The sequence below is a fragment of the Salmo salar genome, chromosome 17, assembly GCF_965601325.2.
Source record: "Salmo salar chromosome 17, fSalSal1, whole genome shotgun sequence".
NCBI classification, from domain to species: domain Eukaryota; kingdom Metazoa; phylum Chordata; class Actinopteri; order Salmoniformes; family Salmonidae; genus Salmo; species Salmo salar.
In genome coordinates this window covers 24,874,047-24,901,387 of record NC_138307.1, presented here as the reverse complement: position 1 = coordinate 24,901,387, position 27,341 = coordinate 24,874,047, and the positions used below count along the sequence as shown (strand labels likewise).

Below are 27,341 nucleotides of genomic sequence, written 5' to 3'. Positions count from 1 at the left end.
AACCAGTGATTGAATGCCACATCCTCTACATTGCAGTCAGGCATCAGATTTCAATATGTTAGGCTGCGTTTAGACAGGCATCCTAAATCAGATTTTTTTTGTCACGATTTTATCAGAGGTGATTGGTCAAAAGACCAATATCTGATGTGATTGGACAAAAGACGAATTGGGCTGCCTGTCTAAACGCAGCCTTAGAGATGTGGTTACTGAATGTAGGTGGCCTGGAATGCAGCCAATAGCTATAATATCTATCCAGGAGTTATTCCTGACCCAATAGCTATAATATCTATCCAGGAGTTATTCCTGACCCAATAGCTATAATATCTATCCAGGAGTTATTCCTGACCCAATAGCTATAATATCTATCCAGGAGTTATTCCTGACCCAATAGCTATGATATCTATCCAGGAGTTATTCCTGACCCAATAGCTATGATATCTATCCAGGAGTTATTCCTGACCCAATAGCTATGATATCTATCCAGGAGTTATTCCTGACCCAATAGCTATGATATCTATCCAGGAGTTCCTGACCTGCTGCCCGGGTCCGACCCCAATAGCTGACTGATGATCTATCCAGGAGTTATTCCTGACCCAATAGCTATGATATCTATCCAGGAGTTATTCCTGACCCAATAGCTATGATATCTATCCAGGAGTTATTCCTGACCCAATAGCTATGATATCTATCCAGGAGTTATTCCTGACCCAATAGCTAGCTCCGGAGTCCGCCTGCAGATGCAGTTATCATATCTGTATACTGGTACTCTTGTAATTAGGATATTAATTAGGAGTTTTAGTTTAGTTGTGATGTTACACATTGATCCCTGACCTCTAACCTTTGACCTCTCTAGGCTCCCTGAGACCAGAGTTTAAACCCACTTGGTCACATTATGATATCTGTCAACTGTAACACTCCTAATTGTCATCTGTGAATATTAGACTGTGAGTAACGCATTTGACGCCTGACCCCTAACCTTTAACCTCTGACCCCTCTAGGCTCTCTGACTCTGCACCACTGGCAGCAGCTGGCCAAGCCCCACCTGGGCACCATCCTGGACCCCCACCCGGGCGTGGTCACCAAGGGCTTTCGGCCCCTCCCCCATGATGCTCTCGCCGACGCCGTCTACCGCCTCACCGACCTGGAGGAAGACGAAGAGGGAGGCGACGAAGAACAGACATATGACATGAGAGGTACTTTTATTCACTATGTACATTTCACAATTGATAAATATACATACATACAGTTGAAGTCGTAAGTTTACATACACTTAGGTTGGAATCATTAAAAATCGTTTTTCAACCACTCCACAAATTTCTTGTTAACAAACTATAGTTTTGGCAAGTTAGGACATCTACTTTGCGCATGACACAAGTCATTATTCCAACAATTGTTTACAGACAGATTATTTCACTTATAATTCACTGTATCACAATTCTAGTGGAATTGAACTGTTTGGCCATAATGACCATCGTTATGTTTGGAGGAAAAAGGGTGAGGCTTGCAAACCCGCAGAACACCATCCCAACCATGAAGCACGGGGGTGGCAGCATCATGTTGTGGGGGTGTTTCGCTGCAAGACGGACTGGTGCACTTCACAAAATAGATGGCATCATGAGGGAGGAAAATTATGTGGATATATTGAAGCAACATCTCAAGACATCAGTCAGGAAGTTAAAGCTTGGTCGCAAATGGGTCTTCCAAATGGACAATGACCCCAAGCATACTTCCAAAGTTATGGCTTAAGGACAACAGTCAAGGTATTGGGAGTGGCCATGACAAAGCCCTGACCTCAATCCCATAGAAAATTTGTGGTCAGAACTGAAAAAGCGTGTGCAAGCAGGGAGGCCTACAAAACTAACTCAGTTAAACCAGCTCTGTCAGGAGCAATGGGCCAAAATTCACCCAACTTATTGTGGGAAGCTTGTGGAAGGCTACCCGAAACCCAAATTAAACAATTTAAAGGCAATGCTACAAAATACTAATTGAGTCTATGTAAACTTCTGACCCACTGGGAATGTGATGAAAGAAATAAAAGCTGAAATAAATAATTCTCTCTACTCTTATTCTGACATTTCAAATTCTTAAAATAAGGTGGTGATCCTAACTGACCTAAGACAGGGAATTCTTACTAGGACTAAATGTCAGGAATTGTGAAACTGAGTTTAAATGTATTTGATTAAGGTGTACAGTCGTAGCCAAAAGTTTTGAGAATGACACAAATATACATTTTCACAAAGTCTGCTGCCTCAGTTTGTATGATGGCAATTTGCATATACTCCAGAATGTTATGAAGAGTGATCAGATGAATTGCAATTAATTGCAAAGTCCCTCTTTGCCACGCAAATGAACTGAATCCCCCAAAAATATTTCCACTGCATTTCAGCGCTGCCACAAAAGGACCAGCTCATGTCAGTGATTTTCTCATTAACACAGGTGTGAGTGTTGACGAGGACAAGGCTAGAGATCACTCTGTCATGCTGACTGAGTTCAAATAATAGACTGGAAGCTTCAAAAGGAGGGTGGTGCTTGGAATCATTGTTCTTCCTCTATCAACCATGGTTACGTGCAAGGAAACACGTGCCGTCATCATTGCTTTGCACAAGAAGGGCTTCACAGGCAAGGATATTGCTGCCAGGAAGATTGCACCTAAATCAACCATTTATCGGATCATCAAGGAGAGCGGTTCAATTGTTGTGAAGAAGGCTTCAGGGCGCCCAAGAAAGTGCCAGGACCGTCTCCTAAAGTTGATTCAGCTGCGGGATCGGGGCACCACCAGTACAGAGCTTGCTCAGGAATGGCAGCAGGCAGGTGTGAGTGCATCTGCACACACAGTGAGGCGAAGACTTTTGGAGGATGGCCTGGTGTCAAGAAGGGCAGCAAAGAAGCCACGTCTCTCCAGGAAAAACATCAGGGACAGACTGATATTCTGCAAAAGGTACAGGGATTGGACTGCTGAGGACTGGGGTAAAGTCATTTTCTCTGATGAATCCCCTTTCCGATTGTTTGGGACATCCGGAAAAAAGCTTGTCCGGAGAAGACAAGGTGAGCGCTACCATCAGTCCTGTGTCATGACAACAGTAAAGCATCCTGAGACCATTCATGTGTGGTTGTTTCTCAGTCAAGAGAGTGGGCTCACTCACAATTTTGCCTAAGAATACAGCCATGAATAAAGAATGGTACCAACACATCCTCCGAGAGCAACTTCTCCCAACCATCCAGGAACAGTTTGGTAACGAACAATGCCTTTTCCAGCATGATGGAGCACCTTGCCATAAGGCAAAAGTGATAACTAAGTGGCTCGGGGAATAAAACATCTATATTTTGGGTCCATGGCCAGGAAACTCCCCAGACCTTAATCCCATTGAGAACTTTTGGTCAATCCTCAAGAGGTGGGTAGACAAACAAAAACCCACAAATTCTGACAAACTCCAAGCATTGATTATGCAAGAATGGGCTGCCATCAGTCAGGATGTGGCCCAGAAGTTAATTGACAGCATGCCAGGGCGGATTGCAGAGGTCTTGAAAAAGAAGGGTCAACACTGAAAAGATTGACTCTTTGCATCAACTTCATGTAATCTTCAATAAAAGCCTTTGACACTTATGAAATGCTTGTAATTATACTTCAGTATTCCATAGTAACATCTGACAAAAATATCTAAAGACACTGAAGCAGCAAACTTTGTGGAAATTAATATTTGTGTCATTCTCAAAACTTTTGGCCACGACTGTATGTAAACTTCCGACTTCAACTGTATATAAACTCAGGAAAAAAAGAATGTCCTCTCACTGTCAACTGCGTTTATTTTCAGCAAACTTAGCGCGTAAATATTTGTATGAACATAACAAGATTCAACAACTGAGACATAAACTGAACAAGTTCCACAGACGTGACTAACAAAAATTGAATAATGTGTCCCTGAACGGGGGGGTCAAAATCAAAAGTAACAGTCAGTATCTGGTGTGGCCACCAGCTGCATTAAGTACTGCAGTGCATCTCCTCCTCATGGACTGCACCAGATTTGCCAGTTCTTGCTGTGAGATGTTACCCCACTCTTCCACCAAGGCACCTGCAAGTTCCCGGACATTTCTGTGGGGAATGGCCCTAGCCCTCAACCTCCGATCCAACAGGACCCAGACGTGCTCAATGGGATTGAGATCCGGGCTCTTTGCTGGCCATGGCAGAACACTGACATTCCTGTCTTGCAGAAAATCACGCACAGAACGAGCAGTATGGCTGGTGGCATTGTCATGCTGGAGGGTCATGTCAGGATGAGCCTGCAGGAGGGGTACCACATGAGGGAGGAGGATGTCTTCCCTGTAACGCACAGCGTTGAGATTGCCTGCAATGACAACAAGCTCAGTCCGATGATGCTGTGACACACCGCCCCAGACCATGACGGACCCTCCACCTCCAAATCGATCCCGCTCCAGAGAACAGGCCTCGGTGTAACGCTCATTCCTTCGACGATAAACGCTAATCCGACCATCACCCCTGGTGAGACAAAACCTCGACTCGTCAGTGAAGAGCACTTTTGCCAGTCCTGTCTGGTCCAGTGACGGTGGTTTTGTGCCCGTAGGCGACGTTGTTGCCGGTGATGTCTGGTGAGGACCTGCCTTACAACAGGCCTACAAGCCCTCAGTCCAGCCTCTCTCAGCCTATTGCGGACAGTCTGAGCACTGATGGAGGGATTGTGCGTTCCTGGTGTAATTCGGGCAGTTGTTGTTGCCATCCTGTACCTGTCCCGCAGGTGTGATGTTCGGATGTACCGATCCTGTGCAGGTGTTGTTACACGTGGTCTGCCACTGCGAGGATGATCAGCTGTCCGTCCTGTCTCACAGTACGGACATTGCAATTTATTTCCCTGGCCACATCTGCAGTCCTCATGCCTCCTTGCAGCATGCCTAAGGCACATTCACGCAGATGAGCAGGGACGCTGGACATCTTTCTTTTGTTGTTTTTCAGAGTCCGTAGAAAGGCCTCTTTAGTGTCCTAAGTTTTCATAACTGTGACCTTAATTGCCTACCGTCTGTAAGCTGTTAGTGTCTTAACGACCATTCCACAGGTTCATGTTCATTAATATATATATATATATATATATATATATAGCCTATTGTAAAATGACTGACTGGGTATTGAAAATGTGCTACATAAGTACTATGTCTTATTAATATTATTAAACTGATAGTTTAGCAGTCTCACTAACAAAGGTTTTGGACTTTTCAGGAAACAGAGGGAAGGAAGGGACAGACGCCTGGGAGACGAGGATGGAGAAGGAGGAAGAGGAGGAGGAGGAAGGAGGGATCACCTTCAAGGTGCAGTGCTCATCAACACCGGAGGAGAACAGGGAGAGGATTAGGGAGCGTTTGCCGTTGAACGGGCCACCGGTGTGTCCCGTGTCTCCCGTTTTCCTACCAGTACCAGGCTCTCCACAGCTCCCTCTATTCCCGATCACCTGTGAACTCCCTATGACCTCTAATGCCCCCTGTGACATCATCAGGAGCCCGGCTCTCTTGGCTCCGCCCGTCACAGTAACGTCCATGGCTCCTGTCCAATCCCAGAGCCTGACTGTCACCAGTCTTACCACTACTACATCCTCGTCAGGTAAGTTGAAACATTTTTTTTTTTAAATTATATTAAAAGTTTAACGTTATAGCTGGAATCCTTAATGGTGAAACAGCCGCGTCCGTTTGCGATATTAAAACACCAAATAAGTTACTACAATCAACGGAGACTTTTTTTCCCCTCTGACATCGTCCTCACCATAGAAGATCACAATATGTTTCACCATGTTGCCCGACGCGCCTCAGCTCAGCAACAACAACCATAACGTGGTGGAGCGGCCACTGGTGCTGTTTCCCCTTACTACGGATTACATCATTTAAAGAAAATATTTGTGTACAAATGTGTCAATATTTCTTTCCCAAGATAAGAAACTGAAAAGGGTCGTTATTGGAAGCTGTTGGTCTGTGATGGAAGTTTGAATGGTGTGTTTTGTCTCTTCAGTTTATAACCCGGGGAAATGTCAGAGTTCAACGTCTTCCACCTACACCTTCACAACCTGCCGCATCCTGCACCCCTCTGACATCACCCAGGTTACCTCCAGGTACACACACACACACACACACACACACACACACACACACACACACACACACACACACACACACACACGACTATGAAGGTGATTGGTGTTGTGTGTTTGTGCTGTAGTGTTTATGACATGGCTGTGTGGGGTAACATTGTCTTGTCTCTCTCAGTTCCCACTGTCAGTCTTCTGTCTCGGAGTACACTCCCAGCTCCATGAGGACAGGCCCCAGCACCCCGGTGACCCCCTGCAGGCTAAGTTTGGGGGTGGACTCCTTCCCCCCTCGACGTCCCCCCGCCCCCTGTGGCCTGGCCAAGCTGGTCCTGGAGAGGGGCATCTCTGCTTCCCTCTCCACTGCCGACGCCCCCCCTCCCTCTCACCTTAAAGCCCCACTCCCCCAGCGTCTCCTCCCCAGCACACCCCCCAACTCCCCGTCCCACTCGCCGACCCCCTCGCCTGTGCCCTTTGAGTCCCGCGCCTCAGCGCCAGCCACCTGTGACAACTTCCTGGCATCGCGTCCGGCCGAGCTCTTCCTCCAGGATGTGTATGGGCTGAAGTTTGGCCGCACCCATCGCCCCAACCTCCCCAGCCCTGACACCGCCTCACATAGCTTCAGCCACGGCCCCAGAATCAAATCCAAAGCCAAACCCCACCCCATTAATGTAAACTTAGTCGAGAGGCTACGCCGGCTGGGATTGGTCAAGGTACTCCAGGGGGCGGAGCCGTTGTCGGAGGGCCTGGGGCGTCAGGACTCGGCCACCTTCCTAGCCACAGGCGGAGGCAGCCTATTGGACGGCCTGCGGCGGAACCAGAGCCTCCCAGCTATGATTGGAGCGGCGCGGGGAAGCCCCTCCCATCATCCGGGCCAGGCCCCACCTCATCCACCCACCTCCCTCGCCATCGCCCCGCCCCTCTGGGGCAACCTGAAGGGGCAGCGCTCTGTCCGCGCTAGGCCCGCCTCCACCTCCCACGCCCCACTCCATTCACTCAAACGCTGAAGAAGTTATGACACTACAGGGAGGCAGGGTTTGGAGGGGAGCCAGCACTGAACAGAACCATTTGGGCCCACACCCTCTCTCCTCCCTCTTTCCCCCCTCCATCCCTCCCTGCCTCACTCCTTCTCCGCATCTCTTTTAGACTGATATTCAGCGAAGAAAAGGGAAACAAGTGGGAATAAAAGACCCTCTCCTTTTTTTATAAATTCTTTTTAAAAGCACAATATTGTTAAAAATGGAAATTTGCATTAATGCCACGGTATGTATGCCATTTTCAAAGAATTAGCTTGACAGCAAAGGGCTTTATTAGCTGTTCCTAGCCTTGCCTGCCTTCCCCCTCCAGCCCTCTAGGGGCGCTGTAGCTAGATGTTCTCCCTGCTCTCTTCCGCTCTGCTCCTGCTACAGTAGTTATTCATCTGTGAGGCTCTGGATGCTCAAAAGATGGGAAGATGACAGAGGGAATAAGTAAGTTGATGAGGGCTTGAGAATGTTATAGGGATGGGGAAGAAGGGGAAAAAGAGGTAAAAAGGGGAAGTGGCAGAATTAATTTTGACTGTGGTGTCAAGGAGAGGAAGAACAAGCAAGAGAAAGAGATGAGGGAGAGAGACGAGGAGGACAGAGATGAGGGGGATGAGAGAAGAGCAGTGTGAAGAGAGCTTGAGCCTCCAGAGCCTCACTGTCTAGGGGCTGGTTGATCGAATAGCTTTCTAAAGTTCATTTTTAAAAGCAGTAGAGCAGTTTGTCATGTATATACGCTAGCTGGCCTCGCTACGCCCCTTAGCTTCTCTTAGGAACCAGGCTGGTGCCCATGCACCTTACTACTGCCATCCCGTTGCTAGGGAACTACAATCTAGCCTTCCCACTGTTACTACTAACACAATGATCCTTTTGCTTTGCTGTCGTCAGGGGCAACTCTCTCTGTGCATTGTAATAGGCTACAACCAGTGTCTGAAATGCATGGTGTGTCCTGAAAACGACACACTTCTTTGCCTACAGGTCCCAGCATGCACCTGGCCCTCTGAGGGTGGGTAGGGCCCAGCCGTGCAGCGTGATTGGCTGTAGTGGTCTGACTGACAGGTCCGAGGCTGCTCCTCCATCAGGTCTCTCATAAGGAAGAGGTTGTAAAGCCTTAAAGGAGAAGCCTGTTTGTTCTGTTTGGGTGTTTTTGCTTTAAAGCCATGTGTATATTTTATTAGACACTTAGTGGGATCGGTAGGTTTTGTTTGGGATGCCGTTAGCCTGGTCCCAGATCTGTTTGTGCGGTCTTGCCATACCGCTATTGGAACCAGGCTAGGATGCAGATGGGATGGACTATTCCTCAGCTTGTGGAGATCTGAGAGGATTTGATTGGTATAACCAATATGGTGATACTTCCACCTAGCCTATCAGAGGGCAAGGTAGATTTATTACCAAATTGCTTACACCTGTCAAATCCTGACAGACTCCCCACAAGTGCATAGGGCTTAGGGGTCAATTTGGGATGGAAGGTTACATGGTTATTGACTGGAAACGGAGAACATGGTAGTCGCTGGAGAGGCTTTTTAACAGCACAGGTCCAAACAGCTCCGCTGAGGAACAGTCCCTTATCTCAGGCCCATGGCTCAGGTCTGCGTTCATTAGGGCACACCGTTGTGGAATGTTCCAGTAGAAATATATGCAGAACAACTATGCCTCTGACATGAGGAATCACGTAATGTTCCACAACGTTTACCTCCTCAACATGCCCCTGGTACAAGAGGTTTGGTCCCAAACGGGGAGCCATCAGCATCCTAGGTAGTAGTGGGTGTACTATGTTTTAATCCAGGTTAGCTCTGAGTCTCATCTAATGCATGGTTCACTACTACTGTGGTTATGGTCTTAAAAGGTACTCTATTCACTCAGCGGCCAGTAGAGGGCAACATGGTGTTGTGTGATATTGAACAGCTATGAGACTAACGGCCTTTAGTACCTTCCCCTGTAATGCTGTTTATTTTAAATCTGAAAGGACTTGATGGGTATAGCGGCAGAGCCTAAGCAATATGGGGAAATTCCAGCTAGCCTATCAGAGGTCAAGGTCAAAGAAATCCCATATTGTTATTCCTTTCAGGTCTACTGGAGTGGAGAGGGGCTAGACTAGAGCCTGGGTACCAGTCTGTGTTCTCATTCCACTCCAGTGTTCACATGACACAGAGTACATGAAGTGGAATGCTAGCTAAACAGGTTCTGTATTTCAAGCTAGCTAGACTAGTGTGTGACCCTTTGACCCATACTTGACCCCTGGTGTGACCCTCAGACGTCCCTGCTATACCTCTTTTCTTACCGTCCGTCCGTCCATCTGACCTATCCCACTCATGTACTGCACTTTTTAACCTGATTTACAGAGATCACTAGTTAGGAAATATTATTAGTGACAAATATTGAAATTTAGACTAGGTTATAGCATCAAATACTGTATTATTATCAAAGGTAATAAGTTATTTAGCATTTCATGTAGACATTTTTTTTTGTTGTGCCTCCATTGTGTGATGAACCATTGAAAAGGGAATCCAAGCTGTCATGTTTTTAAAACTGTATATCAGTGCAAACCAAAACTCATTTTTAAATACAGTGAAATGCTTTGTGTTGGCTTGTGTGTGTGTGTAATACCTATTACCTATGTAACCACGAGGAAAGGGCATCAGTTTTATACTAGGGTTTCTGCTATGGGGGAGGTATAGGAGGAGAGGGGTGAAGACACTGTTCGTTCTATTGAATCTAGTTCTATGACTCATATCGTTGGCTCTATTGAATGTAGCTGATGGGTGATGGTGGAGGTCCTTATGGGCTCTGTGTCGTTGGAAGTGTTCATTATTGGTTTTCGACCTGGCGCCTCTCCTCGATGCTTCATAAAATACCCAAGATTACCTTTTTGGTGCTTTTGTTTTAATAAAGGACATGAGAAATAATTTGGTTGTCTTCTATTTATTGTCTTATAACTAATGGACGTGTGTGTGTACATACACACTACACCCCACACCATTTGTCAGTTCAGTCTTCTATTCGTTTTTGTACATCATTTGTTTGTCAGAAGGGCAGCATTTGGGCTGTTATGTAAATGTTTAGGAAACAAACTAATTCTTGTTAAATTATGTCATATAAAGCGGTGATAGCAGATGGGGATCAGAGGTCGTAGATCACATCACATGGGGCAGGTCTATACAGAGGTCGTAGGTCTCGTCACACGGGGCAGGTCTATACAGATGTCGTAGGTCACATCACACGGGGCAGATCTATACAGAGGTCGTAGGTCACATCACATGGGGCAGATCTTGATGCTGTCAGATGTCTGGCTGAACTGACCCAGAGCAAAGTCCAGTCCAACACCAACCCCACTCCCCACCCCGAAGGCTGCATACAGTGGCTGTGTAAAGTTGGCGCGGAACGTGTGCAGGTGCGCCATGCTCTCCGCCACGCTATAGAACGCCAGGGTGCCCACATTGAGGTCCAGGAACAACCCCAGACGCGGCGAGTACGTCACCGGGATATCCCTCTTCTCATTGTCATGCATTGCCGTGCAACACGTATCCGACAGCTCCAGGCTCCATGATTGGGCATTGTAGCCAAGCCCCGCCCTGGCGTCCGCCCCCTTCCTGCTCAGGGCTCCATAAGCTACGCCCATTGATGACCCCTTCCCCCGCCAATCCACCTCCCAGTAACAACGCTGGGCGGACAGGGGGGCCTGGCACAGCACCTGGGTCCAGCCGTCGAAGCGTTGGGGGCAGTCTGGGTAGGGCTGCCCTGCCCCCTGTAGGGTGGCCTTGGTGTTACCCTCCGACAGGCTCAGACGTCGGTGGGCTGTCCTCGTGTCTAGGGTCAGGGTACAGGCATCTGGGGGAGGGGAGAGTGGAGGGATGGATGAATAGTTAAAGTGTGGGGATAAGGACTTTGCAGATTTGGTAGTCGGCTGTTGTGAGTACTCCTTCCCTTTGGCCCAAAACTTCTGAAGTTTTCAGATCTGAAAGTTGGAATCAATATGGTGGGTGCTACACTGCTTATACCTTTCCCTTCATATCTGCAAACATGGAAGGATGAGGGCCAAGGCGACAGGGTAGGGAGCTAACTGGAACAGGCTGTATCTGTGTATATGTTTAGCTGTTCTATACTCACACTGCAGGAACTCCTCTCTGCTCCTGGGCTCTGGGGCCTGGATGCTAGAGATGTCTATCTCCCTCACTACAGGAGACGAAGACAGGCAGTATGAGGGGAGAGGATCACAACCAGTGGTGGAAAAAGTACCCAACTTGAGTAAAAGTATACAGTAGATACATTGATAGAAAGTTACTCCAGTAAAAGTGAAAGGCACCCAGTAAAATACTACTTGAGTAAAAGTCTAGAAGTATTTGGTTCTAAATATAATTAAGTATCAAAAGTAAAAGTATTAAGAATTTCAAATTCCTTATATTAAGCAAAGCAGACAGCACCATTTTCTAGTTTCTAAAATGTACATATAGCCAGGGGCACATTCCAACACGGAGACATAATTTACAAAAGATGCATATGTGTTTAGTGAGTCCGTCAGATCAGAGGCAGTAGGGATGACCACGTGTTCTCTTTATAAGTGTGTGAATTGGACCATTTTCCTGTCCTGCTAAGCATTGAAAAAATAAGTACTTTTGGATGTCAGTTAAAATGTATGGAGTAAAAAGGACATTATTTTCTTTAGGAATGTAGTAAAGTAAAAGTTGTCAAAAATATAAATAGTATAGTACAGATACTCCAAGAAACTACTTAAGTAGTACTTTAAAGTATTTTTACTTAAGTACTTTACACCACTGATCACAAGGGTAACTGTAAATATAGGGCAATATGCTTTCCTCAGATGTGGAGAGGAAGAACTGGAGAAAAGGAATAAATGATGACTCACATGCAGGGAAAGCTGGCATCTGATTCATGATGGGGTCAGGGGTCAGTGGATCCAGGAAAAGGCTGGTATTCACTTCTGGTTGGGATTCAGTCAGTGCACCCATCCCCCCTGTCAAAACAGTATGATGTTTATAGACATGATTTTCAAACAATGTGCTGTGGCACCTGCAAGGTACATTTTGAGGTACATTATACAGTGTCTACACTGGTGAAAGGCTAGTAAGACCAGGGTGTATGACCTCTGATGGGGTTAAAGCGTTGAGGGTCGGGACCATAGAGATATATAGAGGACTCATCTTTGTATCTGTGCCATTATAGAGTCTGTGACAGCATGGGCAGCGCCATTGAGGCAATTTCCATTTTCACAATTGGCTGACCCCTCCTGATGCCCCTTTGTCATGACTCCAAGAATGTCACCAGGAGGGATTATCCAGTGAAGTTGGAAGCCACCCAGTTGACTACATTAAAATGGTGAAGCCCTCAATGGCGCTGCCCGTGCTAATACGGTCTTTTGGCGACTAGAGGCCACAATCATTCTCTCTGGTCGGGACTCACATTGGTTAATTCCACCAGTGTTGTTGTTGACTGGCCCAGGTGCCGGTGTGGCACGTCGATGGGAGCGGAAGAGACTTGCTATGGAGCCCATCCGGCTGAAAGCTCCTGAGGCTGGGGTGGCTTTGGTAACAGCACCGGGGGTAGGGGTGGTGGTGGGTTCTGGTCTGGGTGTCTCTCTCGGGCTGGGTCTGGCTGGCTCTCTACGACTTGGAGTGTGACTGGGTCTGGCTGGCTCTCTACGACTTGGAGTAGGGCTGGGACTGGCTGGCTCTCTACGACTTGGAGTAGGGCTGGGACTGGCTGGCTCTCTACGACTTGGACTTGGACTGGGACTGCGTCTGCGCGTCTCTCTTCGACTTTGGGTAGGGCTATTTCTGGCTGGCTTTCTCCGGCTCTGAGTGGGACTAGATCTGGTGCTTGGTCTGGGGGCTGCCTCTCTGGCTGTGGAGAAACGAGAGGTATTACTGGGTGAGCATGGCTTGATGAGTCTAGAGGCGTCCACATACATAGGTTCGGTTTGCTTCTAGCAGAACTCAGCTAGGTGAAACGAACATCTGTTGAAACGACCTTTGCTTGAAAAATCTCAGTATTACTGTTTTGTCCCGCTTGAGCCACTGTAGCAACAACATACCCAGTAACACTTCCTCAAAATAGAAGAAAATAATAAAGATAAATCAAGAAATCTGTAATTATTTTTGATGTTTTTTGCCAAGGAGGTCCTAGTCGCGCAATTTTACATCTAACTAAAATGTTTGGTGCGGTATTTCTCAAGTGAAAAAATGTGCATTAAAACTAGCCAGCAAATAATCCCGTTCATTGCTCCCACTCCTACTAGGAGCAGTACCTAGTCCAGTAATACTGTTGACCAATCACCGACGAAGGGGCGTAGACTTCGGACTAACGAACATCGACTTCCCTCAAGGAAAAATGTTGTGTTGCCGAACCAAAACGCCACAACGTTTCATCATAATAAATGCTTAAACTGTTTCGACTACAAAACATACGGTAAGCTTAAAGTCTGTCGCGTGCTTCCCAGTCGAAACAGTTCAATCATATATTATGAAACATTTTTGTGACATTTTGGTTGATTTTGGTGTTCGCCAGGTGTTTACCTGGCTGTTCGCATACACTACATTTTTTCTAGAGGCAAGTGGAAGTTCGGTAGCGAAAGTCTATACGGCCCTTCGTCAGAGATTGGTCAACAGGACTACTCCTAGTAAGAGTGGGAACTATAGACGGGATTCTTCAATTAAGTGTTTGTCATTCAACAAGAGATGACTAGTTTTCATGCAGATTTTTTTCACTTGAGAAATACTGCACCAAACATCTTATTGATGTGACTAAGACCTCATTGGCAAAAACGTCAAAATGAATAACAGATTTCTTGATTTATCTTAGATTAATTCAGACTACTTTGAGAAAATATTACTGGGTATGTTGCTACGGTGCTTCAAGAGGGACAAACAACAGTAATATTGACGCTTTTTCTCCTTTTTTAAGCGACGATCATGAGGGAGTATGTGAGCACAGACGTTCGCTTCACCTATCCAGGTTTTGCTAGGATCAAACCAAACCTATGTATCCGGACGCCTTTCTGATTGCATAGAGAGAGAATGAGAGGAAAAGCGAGGCAGTTGAGTCGATTTCATAAACACTCTAATGATGACTGAATTTGTAGTATTGGTCAAGACCACCTTAGGGAGGTGGTCAGAGATACATTTATGGAACTGATATCTGCAGTTATTCTTAAGAGGTTCAGGATGTGACACAGTACAGATGGAGGAGACAGGAAGAAGGACCATACACAGATGATAAGGAAATGTTCCTCTTGTGAGGCAGGCCAACCTGTGGAACTGGTTATGTTCACAAAGAAATTCTGGGCTTTTCTGTGTGTGTGTTACCTGGTTTTCTCTCCTCTCTCCTCGGCCTGTCTCTGTCAGCTAAAGGAAAGAGGTAGAAGATAGTTTAAACCCCTTTGCGCGCGCACACACACACACACACACACACACACACACACACACACACACGTCTGACCTCGTGGTTCCTCTCTGCTCCTAACATCTTGAGAGCGCAGGCCTACACCTACAGAAGGAGACATGATTAAGCTGATCTAATGTTTGATCATGATCGTCATAGTGAGATTTGTGATGAAACTAGCCACATGACATCACCCTACCACGTGAGTTAGGACCTCGAACCGCCACGGAGACAGTCGGTGTGGGAGCTGAAACACGACGACGAACGTACACATCATTATGTGTCATTCAATGACCTATCACAAACCACATGTTAAAGCGATACAGGAAACAGTCGCTACAGTACATACCTGCAGGACGGATGTTGTTTGTTGTTGTTTTGGATCCCAGACCAGAAAACACTGTGGAATAGTCATTGAAAAGAAAAAGGCGCAACGCTCACCATTAAAAACATACTGTTTAACCATTAAAAACATACTGTTTAACTATTAAAAACCTGACTATGACGATACTTCATCAGGAACAATAAATCATTATTTCAGGTTACGTATTTCATATCCAAACTGCACAGTTAATGGCGATGACCAATCACTCAACTAGAGAAGTGAAAAGACCAGCACCAAAAGGAACAGACACTGAGTAGAAAGCATTTGCACTGCGGAAATGAAATATTGCCATTCCTCACATTATTTGCTGTTGACTAAAATGTCCAATTCAGATTAGTTCACAATCTCAGTGAATTATTAAAGTCTAACTCACACTACCAATAAAGAAATGGGAGAAACTACTCACAACTCCTGAACCCTCCCGTCTTCTGGCCGCCATTTTGTTTTGCTATGATGGGAAACAGTGCAGTGAGTAAGTACAGTCTGTCAATCCACGATTTAAATGTTTATTGGTAATCGATGGCTTCTAGCTCTGGTCCAGGGCATTACGAGCGGCTTGCTTATGCTGAGCCTTCTTCAAGCCCCACAGAACACCCTGGACCAGAGCTAGAGACATCCTCTGGAACAGAACTCACCTTTGTCTCCTAAGGTGAACAGTGTTGTATCATTCACTGAAGAGAAGGATGAGAAATAACAGTTTATTAACATATTGACATTGTATTGATCTACCGATATCAGTCTATAACATAGAGTATTTTTTCCACACTGTCTTTATGACAATATTTATAGTGAACAAGGTAATGGAGAGCTCTGCTAGTAGTGCCCTGTGTGTGTGTGTGTGTGTGTGTGTGTGTGTGTGTGTGTGTGTGTGTGTGTGTGTGTGTGTGTGTGTGTGTGTGTGTGTGTGTGTGTGTGTGTGTGTGTGTGTGTGTGTGTGTGTGTATGTGTGTGTGTGTGAGTCAATGTGTGTGTGTGTGTGAGTCAATGTGTGTGTGTGTGTGTGTAGTATGCGTGTCCTCCACTCTGACACACCTGTCTTGGTGATCTTGCCCAGTTCCACGTTGCACATGTCCTCCACTCTCTCCCGTAGGTTCAGGATGGCTTCACGTACAGGCTCAAACGTAGCCTCTGGATTGGCCACCACACACGACAGATCATTACACTCAAACGGGCTGCACAGAGACTCACAGGTCTGGAGGGCGGCTCACAGGAGGAGGAGGAGAATGAGGAGAAGAGGATGGGATGGAAGAGGGCAGAGATGGAGAAATGAAGACAGAAAGAAAGGCAACGACAGGAAGAGAAGACACGTCATTTAAGAAATAATGCCTTTTGTGATAGAAGCAGCACATTTCAAACATGACTAGAGCACTGCTGCTTTTTAACTATTGACCCATCCCAGATGTGGTCTTTCACCCCCTGGCAGCCATGTCCAATATGGCCATCAACCAGCTGCATGCAGCTAAATTGAATCAAAAATATATAAAAGGGTCACAGAAAGAGAAAAGTGTCCTACCTCTAGGAAGTGGATGTTGTCTTCGCAGCGGAACACCTCCTTCATGTCCTTGTCTCTCCTCTTTAGCTCAGAGATCTCGGCCTCCAGCTTGTCCACCACGTCCTGGGCCTCGCTTACTTTCTCCTGCCCAGCCTGGTTCATCACACCCTCCACCAGCTCCTGGAGCCTCTCCACCGAGCGCTGGAGCTCCGACAGCACCGTCGCTGTGTCATCATGCACCCTGTCTGCTGAGCGCTGGGGACACAAACATAGGTATGAAGACATACGCACACAGGTACTGTATGGAGGTGCATAGAAAGGTACTCACTGAGGAACACAAAAAAAAAGTATGAAATTGTATGAAATGTATGCATTCACTACTGTAAGTCGCTCTGGATAAGAGCGTCTGCTAAATGACTAAAATGTCAAATGTAAAAATGGGTGTAGTGTAGTGGGGTGTAGTGTAGAGTAGTGTAGTGGGGTGTAGTGTAGCGTAGTGTAGTGGGGTGTAGTGTAGCGTAGTGTGGTGGGGTGGAGTGTAGTGTAGAGTAGTGTAGTGTAGTGTGGTGTAGTGGGGTGGGGTGGGGCGTAGTGTGGTGGGGTGTGGTGTAGAGTAGTGTGGTGTGGTGTAGAGTAGTGTGGTGGGGTGTGGTGTAGAGTAGTGTGGTGGGGTGTGGTGTAGAGTAGTGTGGTGTGGTGTAGAGTAGTGGGGTGTGGTGTAGAGTAGTGTGGTGGGGTGGGGTGGGGTGTGGTGTAGAGTAGTGTGGTGGGGTGGGGTGTAGAGTAGTGTGGTGGGGTGTGGTGTAGAGTAGTGTGGTGTAGTGTAGCGTAGTGTGGTGGGGTGGAGTGTAGTGTAGAGTAGTGTAGTGTAGTGTGGTGGGGCGTAGTGGGGTGGGGTGTGGTGTAGAGGGGTGTGGTGGGGTGTAGAGTAGTGTGGTGGGGTGGGGTGGAGTGTAGTCTAGTGTAGTGTGGTGTGGTGGGGTGTGGTGTAGAGTAGTGTGGTGGGGTGTAGAGTAGTGTGGTGTGGTGTAGTGTAGTGGGGTGCAGTGTGGTGTAGTGTGGTGTAGTGTAGTGGGGAGTAGTGTGGTGTAGTGTAGTGGGGTGTGGTGTGGTGTAGTGGGGTGTAGTGTAGTGTGGTGTAGTGTAGTGGGGTGTGGTGTGGTGTAGTGTGGTGTAGTGTAGTGGGGTGTAGTGTAGTGTGGTGTAGTGTAGTGGGGTGTAGTGGGGTGCAGTGTGGTGTAGTGTAGTGTGGTGTAGTGTAGTGGGGTGTAGTGTGGTGTAGTGTAGTGGGGTGTGGTGTGGTGTAGTGGGGTGTAGTGTAGTGGGGTGTAGTGTGGTGTAGTTGGGTGTAGTGTAGTGTAGTGTAGTGGGGTGTAGTGGTGTAGTGTAGTGGGGTGTGGTGTAGTGTAGTGGGGTGGGGTGTAGTGTAGTGGGGTGTAGTGTAGTGGGGTGTAGTGTAGTGTGGTGTAGTGTAGTGGGGTGTAGTGTAGTGTGGTGTAGTGTAGTGGGGTGTAGTGTGGTGTAGTGTAGTGGGGTGTGGTGTAGTGTGGTGTAGTGTAGTGGGGTGTAGTGTAGTGTGGTGGAGTGTAGTGGGGTGTAGTGGGGCGTAGTGGGGTGTAGTGTAGTGTATAGTAGTGCGGTGTGGTGTAGTGCAGTGTGGTGTAGTGCAGTGTGGTGTAGTGGGGTGTGGTGGGGTATAGTGTAGTGGGGTGTAGAGTAGTGGGGTGTAGAGTAGTGGGATGTAGTGTAGTGTGGTGGAGTGTAGTGTAGTGTAGTGGGGTGTGGTGTAGTGTAGTGTAGTGTGGTGGAGTGTAGTGGGGTGTGGTGTAGTGGGGTGGGGTGTGGTGTAGAGTGGTGGGGTGTAGAGTAGTGTGGTGTGGTGTAGTGTAGTGGGGTGCAGTGTGGTGTGGTGTAGTGTGGTGTAGTGTAGTGTGGTGTAGTGTAGTGGGGTGTGGTGTGGTGTAGTGGGGTGTAGTGTAGTGTGGTGTAGTGTAGTGGGGTGTGGTGTGGTGTAGTGTGGTGTAGTATAGTGTGGTGTAGTGTAGTGGGGTGTAGTGTAGTGTGGTGTAGTGTAGTGGGGTGTAGTGGGGTGTAGTGGGGTGCAGTGTGGTGTAGTGTAGTGTGGTGTAGTGTAGTGGGGTGTAGTGTGGTGGGGTGTGGTGTGGTGTAGTGTAGTGTGGTGTAGTGTAGTGGGGTGTGGTGTGGTGTAGTGTGGTGTAGTGTAGTGGGGTGTAGTGTAGTGCGGTGTAGTGTGGTGTAGTGCGGTGTAGTGTATTGTGGTGTAGTGTAGTGTGGTGTAGTGTAGTGGGGTGTGGTGTGGTGTAGTGGGGTGTAGTGTAGTGTGGTGTAGTGTAGTGGGGTGTGGTGTGGTGTAGTGGGGTGTAGTGTAGTGGGGTGTAGTGTAGTGTGGTGTAGTGTAGTGGGGTGTAGTGTGGTGTAGTGGGGTGTAGTGTAGTGGGGTGTAGTGTAGTGTGGTGGAGTGTAGTGGGGTGTATTGTGGTGTAGTGTATAGTAGTGTGGTATAGCGTAGTGGGGTGTAGTGTAGTGTATAGTAGTGCGGTGTGGTGTAGTGCAGTGTGGTGTAGTGGGGTGTGGTGGGGTATAGTGTAGTGGGGTGCAGTGGGGTGTAGAGTAGTGGGGTGTAGAGTAGTGGGGTGCAGTGTGGTGTAGTGTAGTGGGGTGTAGTGTAGTGTGGTGGAGTGTAGTGTAGTGTAGTGTGGTGTAGTGTAGTGTAGTGTGGTGGAGTGTAGTGGGGTGTGGTATAGTGTAGTGTGGTGTGGTGTAGTGTAGTGGGGTGTGGTGTAGTGTAGTGTAGTGTGGTAGAGTGGGGTGTGGTATAGTGTAGTGTAGTGGGGTGGAGTGGGGTGTGGTATAGTGTAGTGTGGTGTGGTGTAGTGTAGTGGGGTATAGTGTAGTGTAGTGTGTCCTAAGCCCTTACCTTTGTTGCCTCCAGCATCTTCTTCATGTCTTTCAGCTCTCCTTCTCTTTCTTTCAGTCTCTGATGATTCTCTGTCTGCACCTCAGCCAGCTCTTTCTGCAAAACACAGTCACAGTCACATCAACTCATTCCTGAATGGACTGGAATGCAGTCTGGAATGCTCACTGGCCCACAAAGACAACTACATAATCACACACTTCTAATGAATCACCACAGCAAAGGCTGAATGAGAGGCAGTTTCTAGGTGTGGCCAGATCAGCTGTGATGGGACATAGACAGCCCAGCAACCTGTATGGATGTTTTGATCAGACTGGATTTACATGTTTTTGTGGAGTGAGTCTGTACCTGATGGTGTGTTTGATTAATATAATAATAATAATAATATATACCATTTAGTAAACTCTTTCATCCAAACTGACTTACGGTCATGTGTGCGTACCGTATGTGTGGCCCCAGCGGGAATCGAACCTTGGCTTTGCATACAGAGCCACACAGGACCTGATTGGGTGTTGTTTTGTTGCCTGAGACCTGAAGACTTGCGTTAGCTCCCAGAGCGAATGACTAGCCTTTGGTTCAGCGGGATAACACAGTCTTGTGCCAGGCAGTTGATCACATTAGTGGGTGGGTATGGTGGTGCCCATGTACAGCACATTCGGAAAGTATTCAGACCCCTTGACTTTTTACACATTTTGTTACGTTACAGCCTTATTCTAAAATGGATTAAATAAATACAAATTATTCACCAATCTACACACAATACCGCACAATGACGAAGCGAAAACAGGGTTTTAGACATTATTGCAAATGTATTACAAAAAAAACTGAAATACCTTATTTACATAAGTATTCAGACCTTTTGCTATGAGACTCAAAATTGAGCTCAAGTGCATCCTGTTTCCATTGATCATCCTTGAGATGTTTCTACTTGATTGGTGTCAAGCTGTGGTAAATTCAATTGACTGGACATGATTTGGAAAGGCACACACCTGTCTATATAAGGTCCCACAGTTGATAGTGCATGTCAGAGCAAAGACCAAGCCATTAGGTCGAATGAATCGGCCGTAGAGCTCCGAGACAGGATTGTGTCAAGGCACAGATCTGGGGAAGGGTACCAAAAAATGTCTGCAGCATTGAAGATCCCCAAGAACACAGTGGGCTCCATCATTCTGAAATGAAAGAAGTTTAGAACCACCAAGACTCTTCCTAGAGCTGGCCGCCCGGCCAAACTGAGCAATCGGGGGAGAAGGGCCTTGGTCAGGGAGGTGACCAAGAACCAGATGGTCACTCTGACAGAGCTTTAGAGTTCTTCTGTGGAGATGGGAGAACCTTCCATAAGGACAACCATCTCTGCAGCACTCCACCAATCAGGCCTTTATGATAGAGTGGCCAGACGGAACCCACTCCTCAGTAAAAGGCACATGACAGCCCGCTTGGAGTTTGCCAAAAGGCACCTAAAGGACTCTTAGATCATGAGAAACAAGATTCTCTGGTCTGATGAAACCAAGATTGAACTCTTTTGCCTGAATGCCAAGTGTCATGTCAGGAGGAAACCTGGCACCATCCCTACGGTGAAGCATAGTGGTGGCAGCATTATGCTGTGGGGATGTTTTTCAGCGGCAGGGACTGGGAGACTAGTCAGGATCGAGGGAAAGATGAACGGAGCAAAGTACAGAGAGATCCTTGATGACACCTGCTCCAGAGCGCTCAGGACCTCAGACTGGGGTGAAGGTTCATCTTCCAGCAGGACAACAACCCTAAGCACACAGCCAAGAAAACGCAGGAGAGTTTATGTCTATGAATTTCCTTGAGTGGCCCAGCCAGAGCACGGACTTGAACCTGATCGAACATCTCTGGAGAGACCTGAAAATAGCTGTGCAGCGACGCTCCCCATCCAACCTGACAGAGCTTGAGACGATCTGCAGAGAAGAATAGTAGAAACTCCTGAAATGCAGGTGTGACAAGCTTGTAGCGTCATAACCAAGAAGACTCAGGGCTGTAATCGCTGCCAAATGTGCTTCAACAAAGTACTGAGTAAAGGGTCTGAATACTTATGCAAATGTGATATTTCACTTTTATATTTGAATAGATTTGAACAAAATCCTAAAAACCTGTTTTCGCTTTGTCATTATGGGGTATTGTTTGTATATTGTTTGAGAATATAAAAAAATTATTCTAATTTAGAATAAGGCTGTAACGTAACAAAATGTGGAAAAAATCAAGGGGTTTGAATACTTTCCGAATGCACTGTATGTCTGAGGGCTTACCTGTCTCTCCGTGCGCTCTGCCTTGGTGGAGCTGGTCTCATGGTCCTTGTGCTGGTTACTGGTGCACAGCCAGCACACAAACATCTGGCACTGACGACAGTAGAACTCCTGCAGGTACTTGTGCTCGGTACAGATCTTCTGCGCCAGCTTGCCCGTGGGCGCAATCAGCTCATGCTTTTTCAACTCCGCTTTCGTCTGATGCGGTTTCAGGTGGGCCTCACAGTAGGACGCCATACAGACCAGGCAAGACTTCACCGCAGCCCGCTGGTCTCCAGCGCCGTGGCACATGTCACAGGGCACGGCCATGGCTGGCAGCTGGCTGACACCACCACCACGGGAACCTCCCTTGGCTCTACCCATGGTGTTGGCACGGTGGGCGCTCCGGATGGACTCCCTGGCGGAGGTGGTGAGGGCCCCCTTGCGGAGCTGCTCCACGGCCTCTGCCAGCATGGTGTTCCTGGACAAGGAGGGCTTGGGACAGAATGTCTGGCGGCACTGGGGACAGCTGTAGACTCCAGGGGAGCGAGGGTCGTCCTTGCTCCAGTAGTCCTTGATGCAGCCCATGCAGTAGCTGTGGCCACACGGGATGGTGACTGGCTCATTGGGGAGGTCCAGGCATACAGGACAGTTGAACTGCTCCTCCGTCCACAGATTACCACTCATAGTGAGACCGCAGGTAGCAGAGGTGAATGTAGACTATTACAAAGAGAGACAGAGAAAGAGGAAGAGAGAGAGAGAGAGAGACAGAGAGAATAGAGAGAGGCAACTGAGAGGAAAAAGTTGAGGTAGAGATGGATGAAAACAGAAATGGGTAGAATCAGAAAGAATGCTGTACACAGAGAGATATGTAGCTGCAGAGCAAAGACACACAGAGAGATATGTAGCTGCAGAGCAAAGACACACAGAGAGATATGTAGCTACAGAGCAAAGACACACAGAGAGATATGTAGCTACAGAGCAGACACACAGAGATATGAGGTATAAGACAGAGGTATGAGACTGTTAGTCAGAGAGTGGTGATCTCATATGAGATGGACCAATGGTGTTGTCGGAATAAAAGGAAGACATGTAGAAGGGCGGGGCTAGAGTCACAGAGCTGGTTTAGGGAGAAAAACAGGAGGAGATGAGTTTCTTTGTGATGTCACATACCATTACAGTAACTGGAATAGAAAGTCACCGGCATGCTACAGTAACTAGAATAGAAGGTCACCGGCATGTTACAGTAACTAGAATAGAAGGTCACTGGCATGCTACAGTAACTGGAATAGAAGGTCACCGGCATGTTACAGTAACTAGAATAGAAGGTCACCGGCATGCTACAGTAACTAGAATAGAAGGTCACTGGAATGCTACAGTAACTAGAAAGAAGGTCACCAGCATGTTACAGTAACTAGAATAGAAGGTCAGCGGCATGTTATAGTAACTAGAATCAAATGTCACTGGCATGTTACAGTAACTAGAATAGGTCACCGGCATGCTACAGTAACTAGAATAGAAGATCCCCGGCATGTTACAGTAACTAAAATAGAAAGTCACCAGCATGTTACAGTAACTAGAATAGAAGATCCCCGGCATGTTACAGTAACTAAAATAGAAGGTCACCAGCATGTTACAGTAACTAGAAAGAAGGTCACCAGCATGTTACAGTAACTAGAATAGAAGATCCCCGGCATGTTACAGTAACTAAAATAGAAGGTCATCAGCATGTTACAGTAACTAGAAAGAAGGTCACCAGCATGTTACAGTAACTAGAATAGAAGGTCACCGGCATGTTACAGTAACTAGAATAGAAGGTCACCGGCATGTTATAGTAACTAGAATAGAAGGTCACTGGCATGTTACAGTAACTAGAATAGAAGGTCACCGGCATGTTACAGTAACTAAAATAGAAGGTCATCAGCATGTTACAGTAACTAGAAAGAAGGTCACCAGCATGTTACAGTAACTAGAAAGAAGGTCACCAGCATGTTACAGTAACTAGAATAGAAGGTCACCGGCATGTTATAGTAACTAGAATAGAAGGTCACTGGCATGTTACAGTAACTAGAATAGAAGGTCACCGGCATGTTACAGTAACTAGAATAGAAGGTCACCGGCATGTTACAGTAACTAGAATAGAAGGTCACCGGCATGTTACAGTAACTAGAATAGAAGGTCACTGGCATGTTACAGTAACTAGAATAGAAGGTCACTGGCATGTTACAGTAACTAGAATAGAAGGCCACCGGCATGTTACAGTAACTAGAATAGAAGGCCACCGGCATGTTATAGTAACTAGAATAGAAGGTCACTGGCATGATACAGTAACTAGAATAGAAGGCCACCGGCATCTTACAGTAACTAGAATAGAAGGCCACCGGCATGATACAGTAACTAGAATAGAAGGTCACCGGCATGTTACAGTAACTAGAATAGAAGGCCACCGGCATGATACAGTAACTAGAATAGAAGGCCACCGGCATGTTACAGTAACTAGAATAGAAGGCCATCGGCATGATACAGTAACTAGAATAGAAGGCCACCGGCATAAGCGTCAGTATAGAGACAAAGTGGAGTCGCAATTCAATGGCTCAAACACGAGAGGTATGTGGCAGGGTCAACAGTCAATCACGGATTACAAAAGAAAAACCAGCTGATGCCTTGCTCCCACGCAGACTAAACAACTTTTTTGCTCGCTTTGAGGACAATACAGTGCCACTGATACGGCCTGCTGCCAAAACCTGCGGGCTCTCCTTCACGAGAGTAAAACATTTAAACGTGTTAACCCTCGCAAGTCTGCAGGCCCAGACGGCATCCCCGGCCGCGTCCTCAGAGCATGCGCAGACCAGCTGGCTGGTGTGTTTACAGACATATTCAATCAATCCTTATTCCAGTCTGCTGTCCCCACATGCTTCAAGAGGGCCACCATTGTTCCTGTTCCCAAGAAAGCTAAGGTAACTGAGCTAAATGACTACCGCCCTGTAGCACTCACTTCTGTCATCATGAAGTGCTTTGAGAGACTAGTCAAGGACCATATCACCTCCACCCTACCTGACACCCTAGACCCACTCCAATTTGTTTACCGCCCCAATAGGTCCACAGACGACGCAATCTCCATCACACTGCACACTGCCCTAACCCATCTGGACAAGAGGAATACCTATGTAAGAATGCTGTTCATCGATTACAGCTCAGCATTTAACACCATAGTACCCTCCAAACTCGTCATTAAGCTCGAGACCCTGGGTCTCGACCTCGCCCTGTGCAACTGGGTCCTGGACTTCCTGACGGGCCGCCCCCAGGTGGTGAGGGTAGGTAACAACATCTCCACCCCGCTGATCCTCAACACTGGGTCCCTACAAGGTGCGTTCTCAGCCCTCTCCTGTACTCCCTGTTCACCCACGACTGCGTGGCCATGCACACATCCAACTCAATCATCAAGTTTGCAGACGACACTACAGTGGTAGGCTTGATTACCAACAACGATGAGACAGCCTACAGGGAGGAGGTGAGGGCCCTCGGAGTGTGGTGTCAGGAAAAGAACCTCGCACTCAATGTCAACAAAACAAAGGAGATGATCGTGGACTTCAGGAAACAGCAGAGGGAGCAGCCCCCTATCTACATTGACGGGACAGTAGTGGAGAAGGTGGAGAGTTTTAAGTTCCATTCCATTCGCTCCATTCCAGCCATTAGTATTAGCCGTCCTCCCCTCAGCAGCCTCCACTGGTGGAGGCCTACCATCCTCACTGTGAAGTGGTGATCTGACCAAGCCTGTCTTCAACCAGTAGAGGTCTACCATCCTCACTGTCTGTATGTGTCATGTGCATTTGACCAATCAACCTTCCCTTCCCTATTGCTGTCTTGCTCCATAATATACATCCATTGTTATAACGTCTACCTCCACTGCAAGGTGTGCAGTTTCATTCTCTAATGCCAGGCCTAATTCAGGTCATTAGCATCTTATCTGGCCGTTGCAGGGTTGGACTTATTAGCATACCTGTGAAAAGACAGATGCGACCCCTCCTGTCTCCGCCTCCAGTATCTACGCTGCAATAGATTTTCAGGGGGCTAGGGTCAGTCTGTTATATCTGCTGTAATTCTCCTGTTTTATCCGGTGTCCTGTGTGAATTTAAGTATGCTCTCTCTAATACTCTCTCTCTCTCCCTCCCCTCCCGGAGGACCTGAGCCCTAGGACCATGCCTCAGGACTAACTGGCTTGATGACTCCTTGCTGTCCCCAGTCCACCTGGTTGTGCTGCTGCTCCAGTTTCAACTGTTCTGCCTGTGGCTATGGAACCCTGACTTGTTCACCGGACGTGCTACCTTGTCCCTGACCTGCTGTTTTCGACTGTCTCTCTCTACCTGCTTTCTCAAACTCTGAATGCTCAGCTATGAAAAGCCAATTAACATTTACTCCTGAGGTGCTGACCTGTTGCACCCTCTACAACCACTGTGATCTATGGTCATCTATGAACGTTTGAACATGTTGGCCATGTACTGTTATTATCTCCACCCGGCACAGCCAGAAGCGGACTGGCCACCCCTCAGAGCCTGGTTCCTCTCTAGGTTTCTTCCTAGGTTCTTGCATTTCTAGGGAGTTTTTCCAAGCATCTTGTGCCACAGTGCTTCTACATCTGCATTGCTTGCTGTTTGGGGTTAAAGGCTGGGTTTCTGTATAGCACTTTGTGACATCGGCTGATGTAAAAAGGACTTTATAAATACATTTGATTGATTGGTTGATAGGTGCTCAGGTCTCTGTCTGTGTGAGACTAGCTGTAATTGCCTTGTTAAAGTGTTGAGTTACAGGGTGCAGGAATGACCAATGTCTGTGTGCTGTTAGAGAGTTGGAATAAAGAGGAATGCTGAGGGTGGGCTAATCTGGACAGGATTCTCTGTGTTTTAGTATTGGCTTCAGATCGCAGAGAGCTGCTATGGCTTCATCATCAACACAGTATCTTCACCCCCTACCTAGGACCTGCCAGTGGCTAGAAGTCTCTATAGTTTTACAACCTCTCCTCATGTGTAGCCTATTTCCTTCTGGGTTTCCTTTCAGTACCAGAGACAGAGATAGGGGTAAAGGCCTATGCAAACTCTTGGCTGTTACATTTTAAGTGTAGTTCACCATTTTGCCCAGCAGATGTCCCACTTCACTGAGATTATTGTAGTACTTCTTTAATACTGTTGTTGAATTAGAATTTTACGACCTCAGATCCCTTCACCAGCCTTAGTATGCTAATCATGTAAACCCTGGAATCCAATCAAAATGGTAGATTCACTTTGTACGGTTGTTTCAGTGAGACTGGAGATAAGAACGGACATGTTGTGAAGGTCACAGAGGAAGGTAGGAGGAAGGAGAGTGGTTTCTTTATTGGGAGATGTGGAGAGTAGATACAGTATCCATTAATTAGTCTAATCAGACTGGCCGCTACTCTCTGGACATCTTGTGTTCCTGCTGATCATTCTACACTGTGTTACGAACAGAGATATACTGGGGCTGTGTTCAGTAGGGAGGAAACGTTTTGAAATGGAGTAACAAGCACAGGCCTTGTTAAACTTGTCCAATAAGAATACAGATTTTTGTTGCAAAATGTTTCCTAAAGTGTGCCCTGCTGAACACGACTCAGGTCTGTCAGTGTCACTGGGCGACGGCGATGACAGGGGGTACTGACTGTGACGGCTGGACCCACAATGCCATCTGTGTCTGGCCTCCTAAGTGGTCTCTTTGTTATGGGCCTGGTGGGTCTGGTCCTCTGTTAGCAAAGCTACAGACCCAGAGACAGACAGAAA

General features: G+C 47.1%; 2 protein-coding genes across 7 annotated transcripts in view; one reads left to right on the top strand and one right to left on the bottom strand.

The window, feature by feature from the left end:
• The window catches only part of LOC106573853 (trafficking kinesin-binding protein 2-like), a 65,822-nt gene extending 55,814 nt beyond the window's left edge, over positions 1–10,008 (top strand). For all 6 annotated transcript variants that reach the window (XM_082963647.1, XM_082963646.1, XM_082963649.1 and 3 more), the window contains 4 exons: positions 999–1,193; positions 5,228–5,605; positions 6,008–6,107; positions 6,262–10,008. In XM_082963647.1, coding sequence (XP_082819773.1) covers positions 999–1,193; positions 5,228–5,605; positions 6,008–6,107; positions 6,262–7,087 — 1,499 coding nt within the window. In that variant the 3' untranslated portion in view covers positions 7,088–10,008. The remainder of the gene's footprint in view (positions 1–998; positions 1,194–5,227; positions 5,606–6,007; positions 6,108–6,261) is intronic.
• On the bottom strand, positions 10,009–22,586 carry trim25l (tripartite motif containing 25, like). The gene is made up of 14 exons (XM_045699376.2): positions 21,577–22,586; positions 19,313–19,408; positions 16,396–16,629; positions 15,915–16,074; positions 15,518–15,553; positions 15,289–15,330; positions 14,847–14,897; positions 14,697–14,744; positions 14,555–14,602; positions 14,422–14,460; positions 12,521–12,961; positions 11,967–12,074; positions 11,210–11,275; positions 10,009–10,930 (listed from the first exon to the last, which is right to left on the bottom strand). Exons 1-14 carry the CDS (start codon positions 22,237–22,239, stop codon positions 10,356–10,358), a joined length of 2,607 nt encoding a protein of 868 aa, XP_045555332.2. The 5' UTR covers positions 22,240–22,586; the 3' UTR covers positions 10,009–10,355.
• Between the last annotated feature and the right edge of the window lie 4,755 nt (positions 22,587–27,341).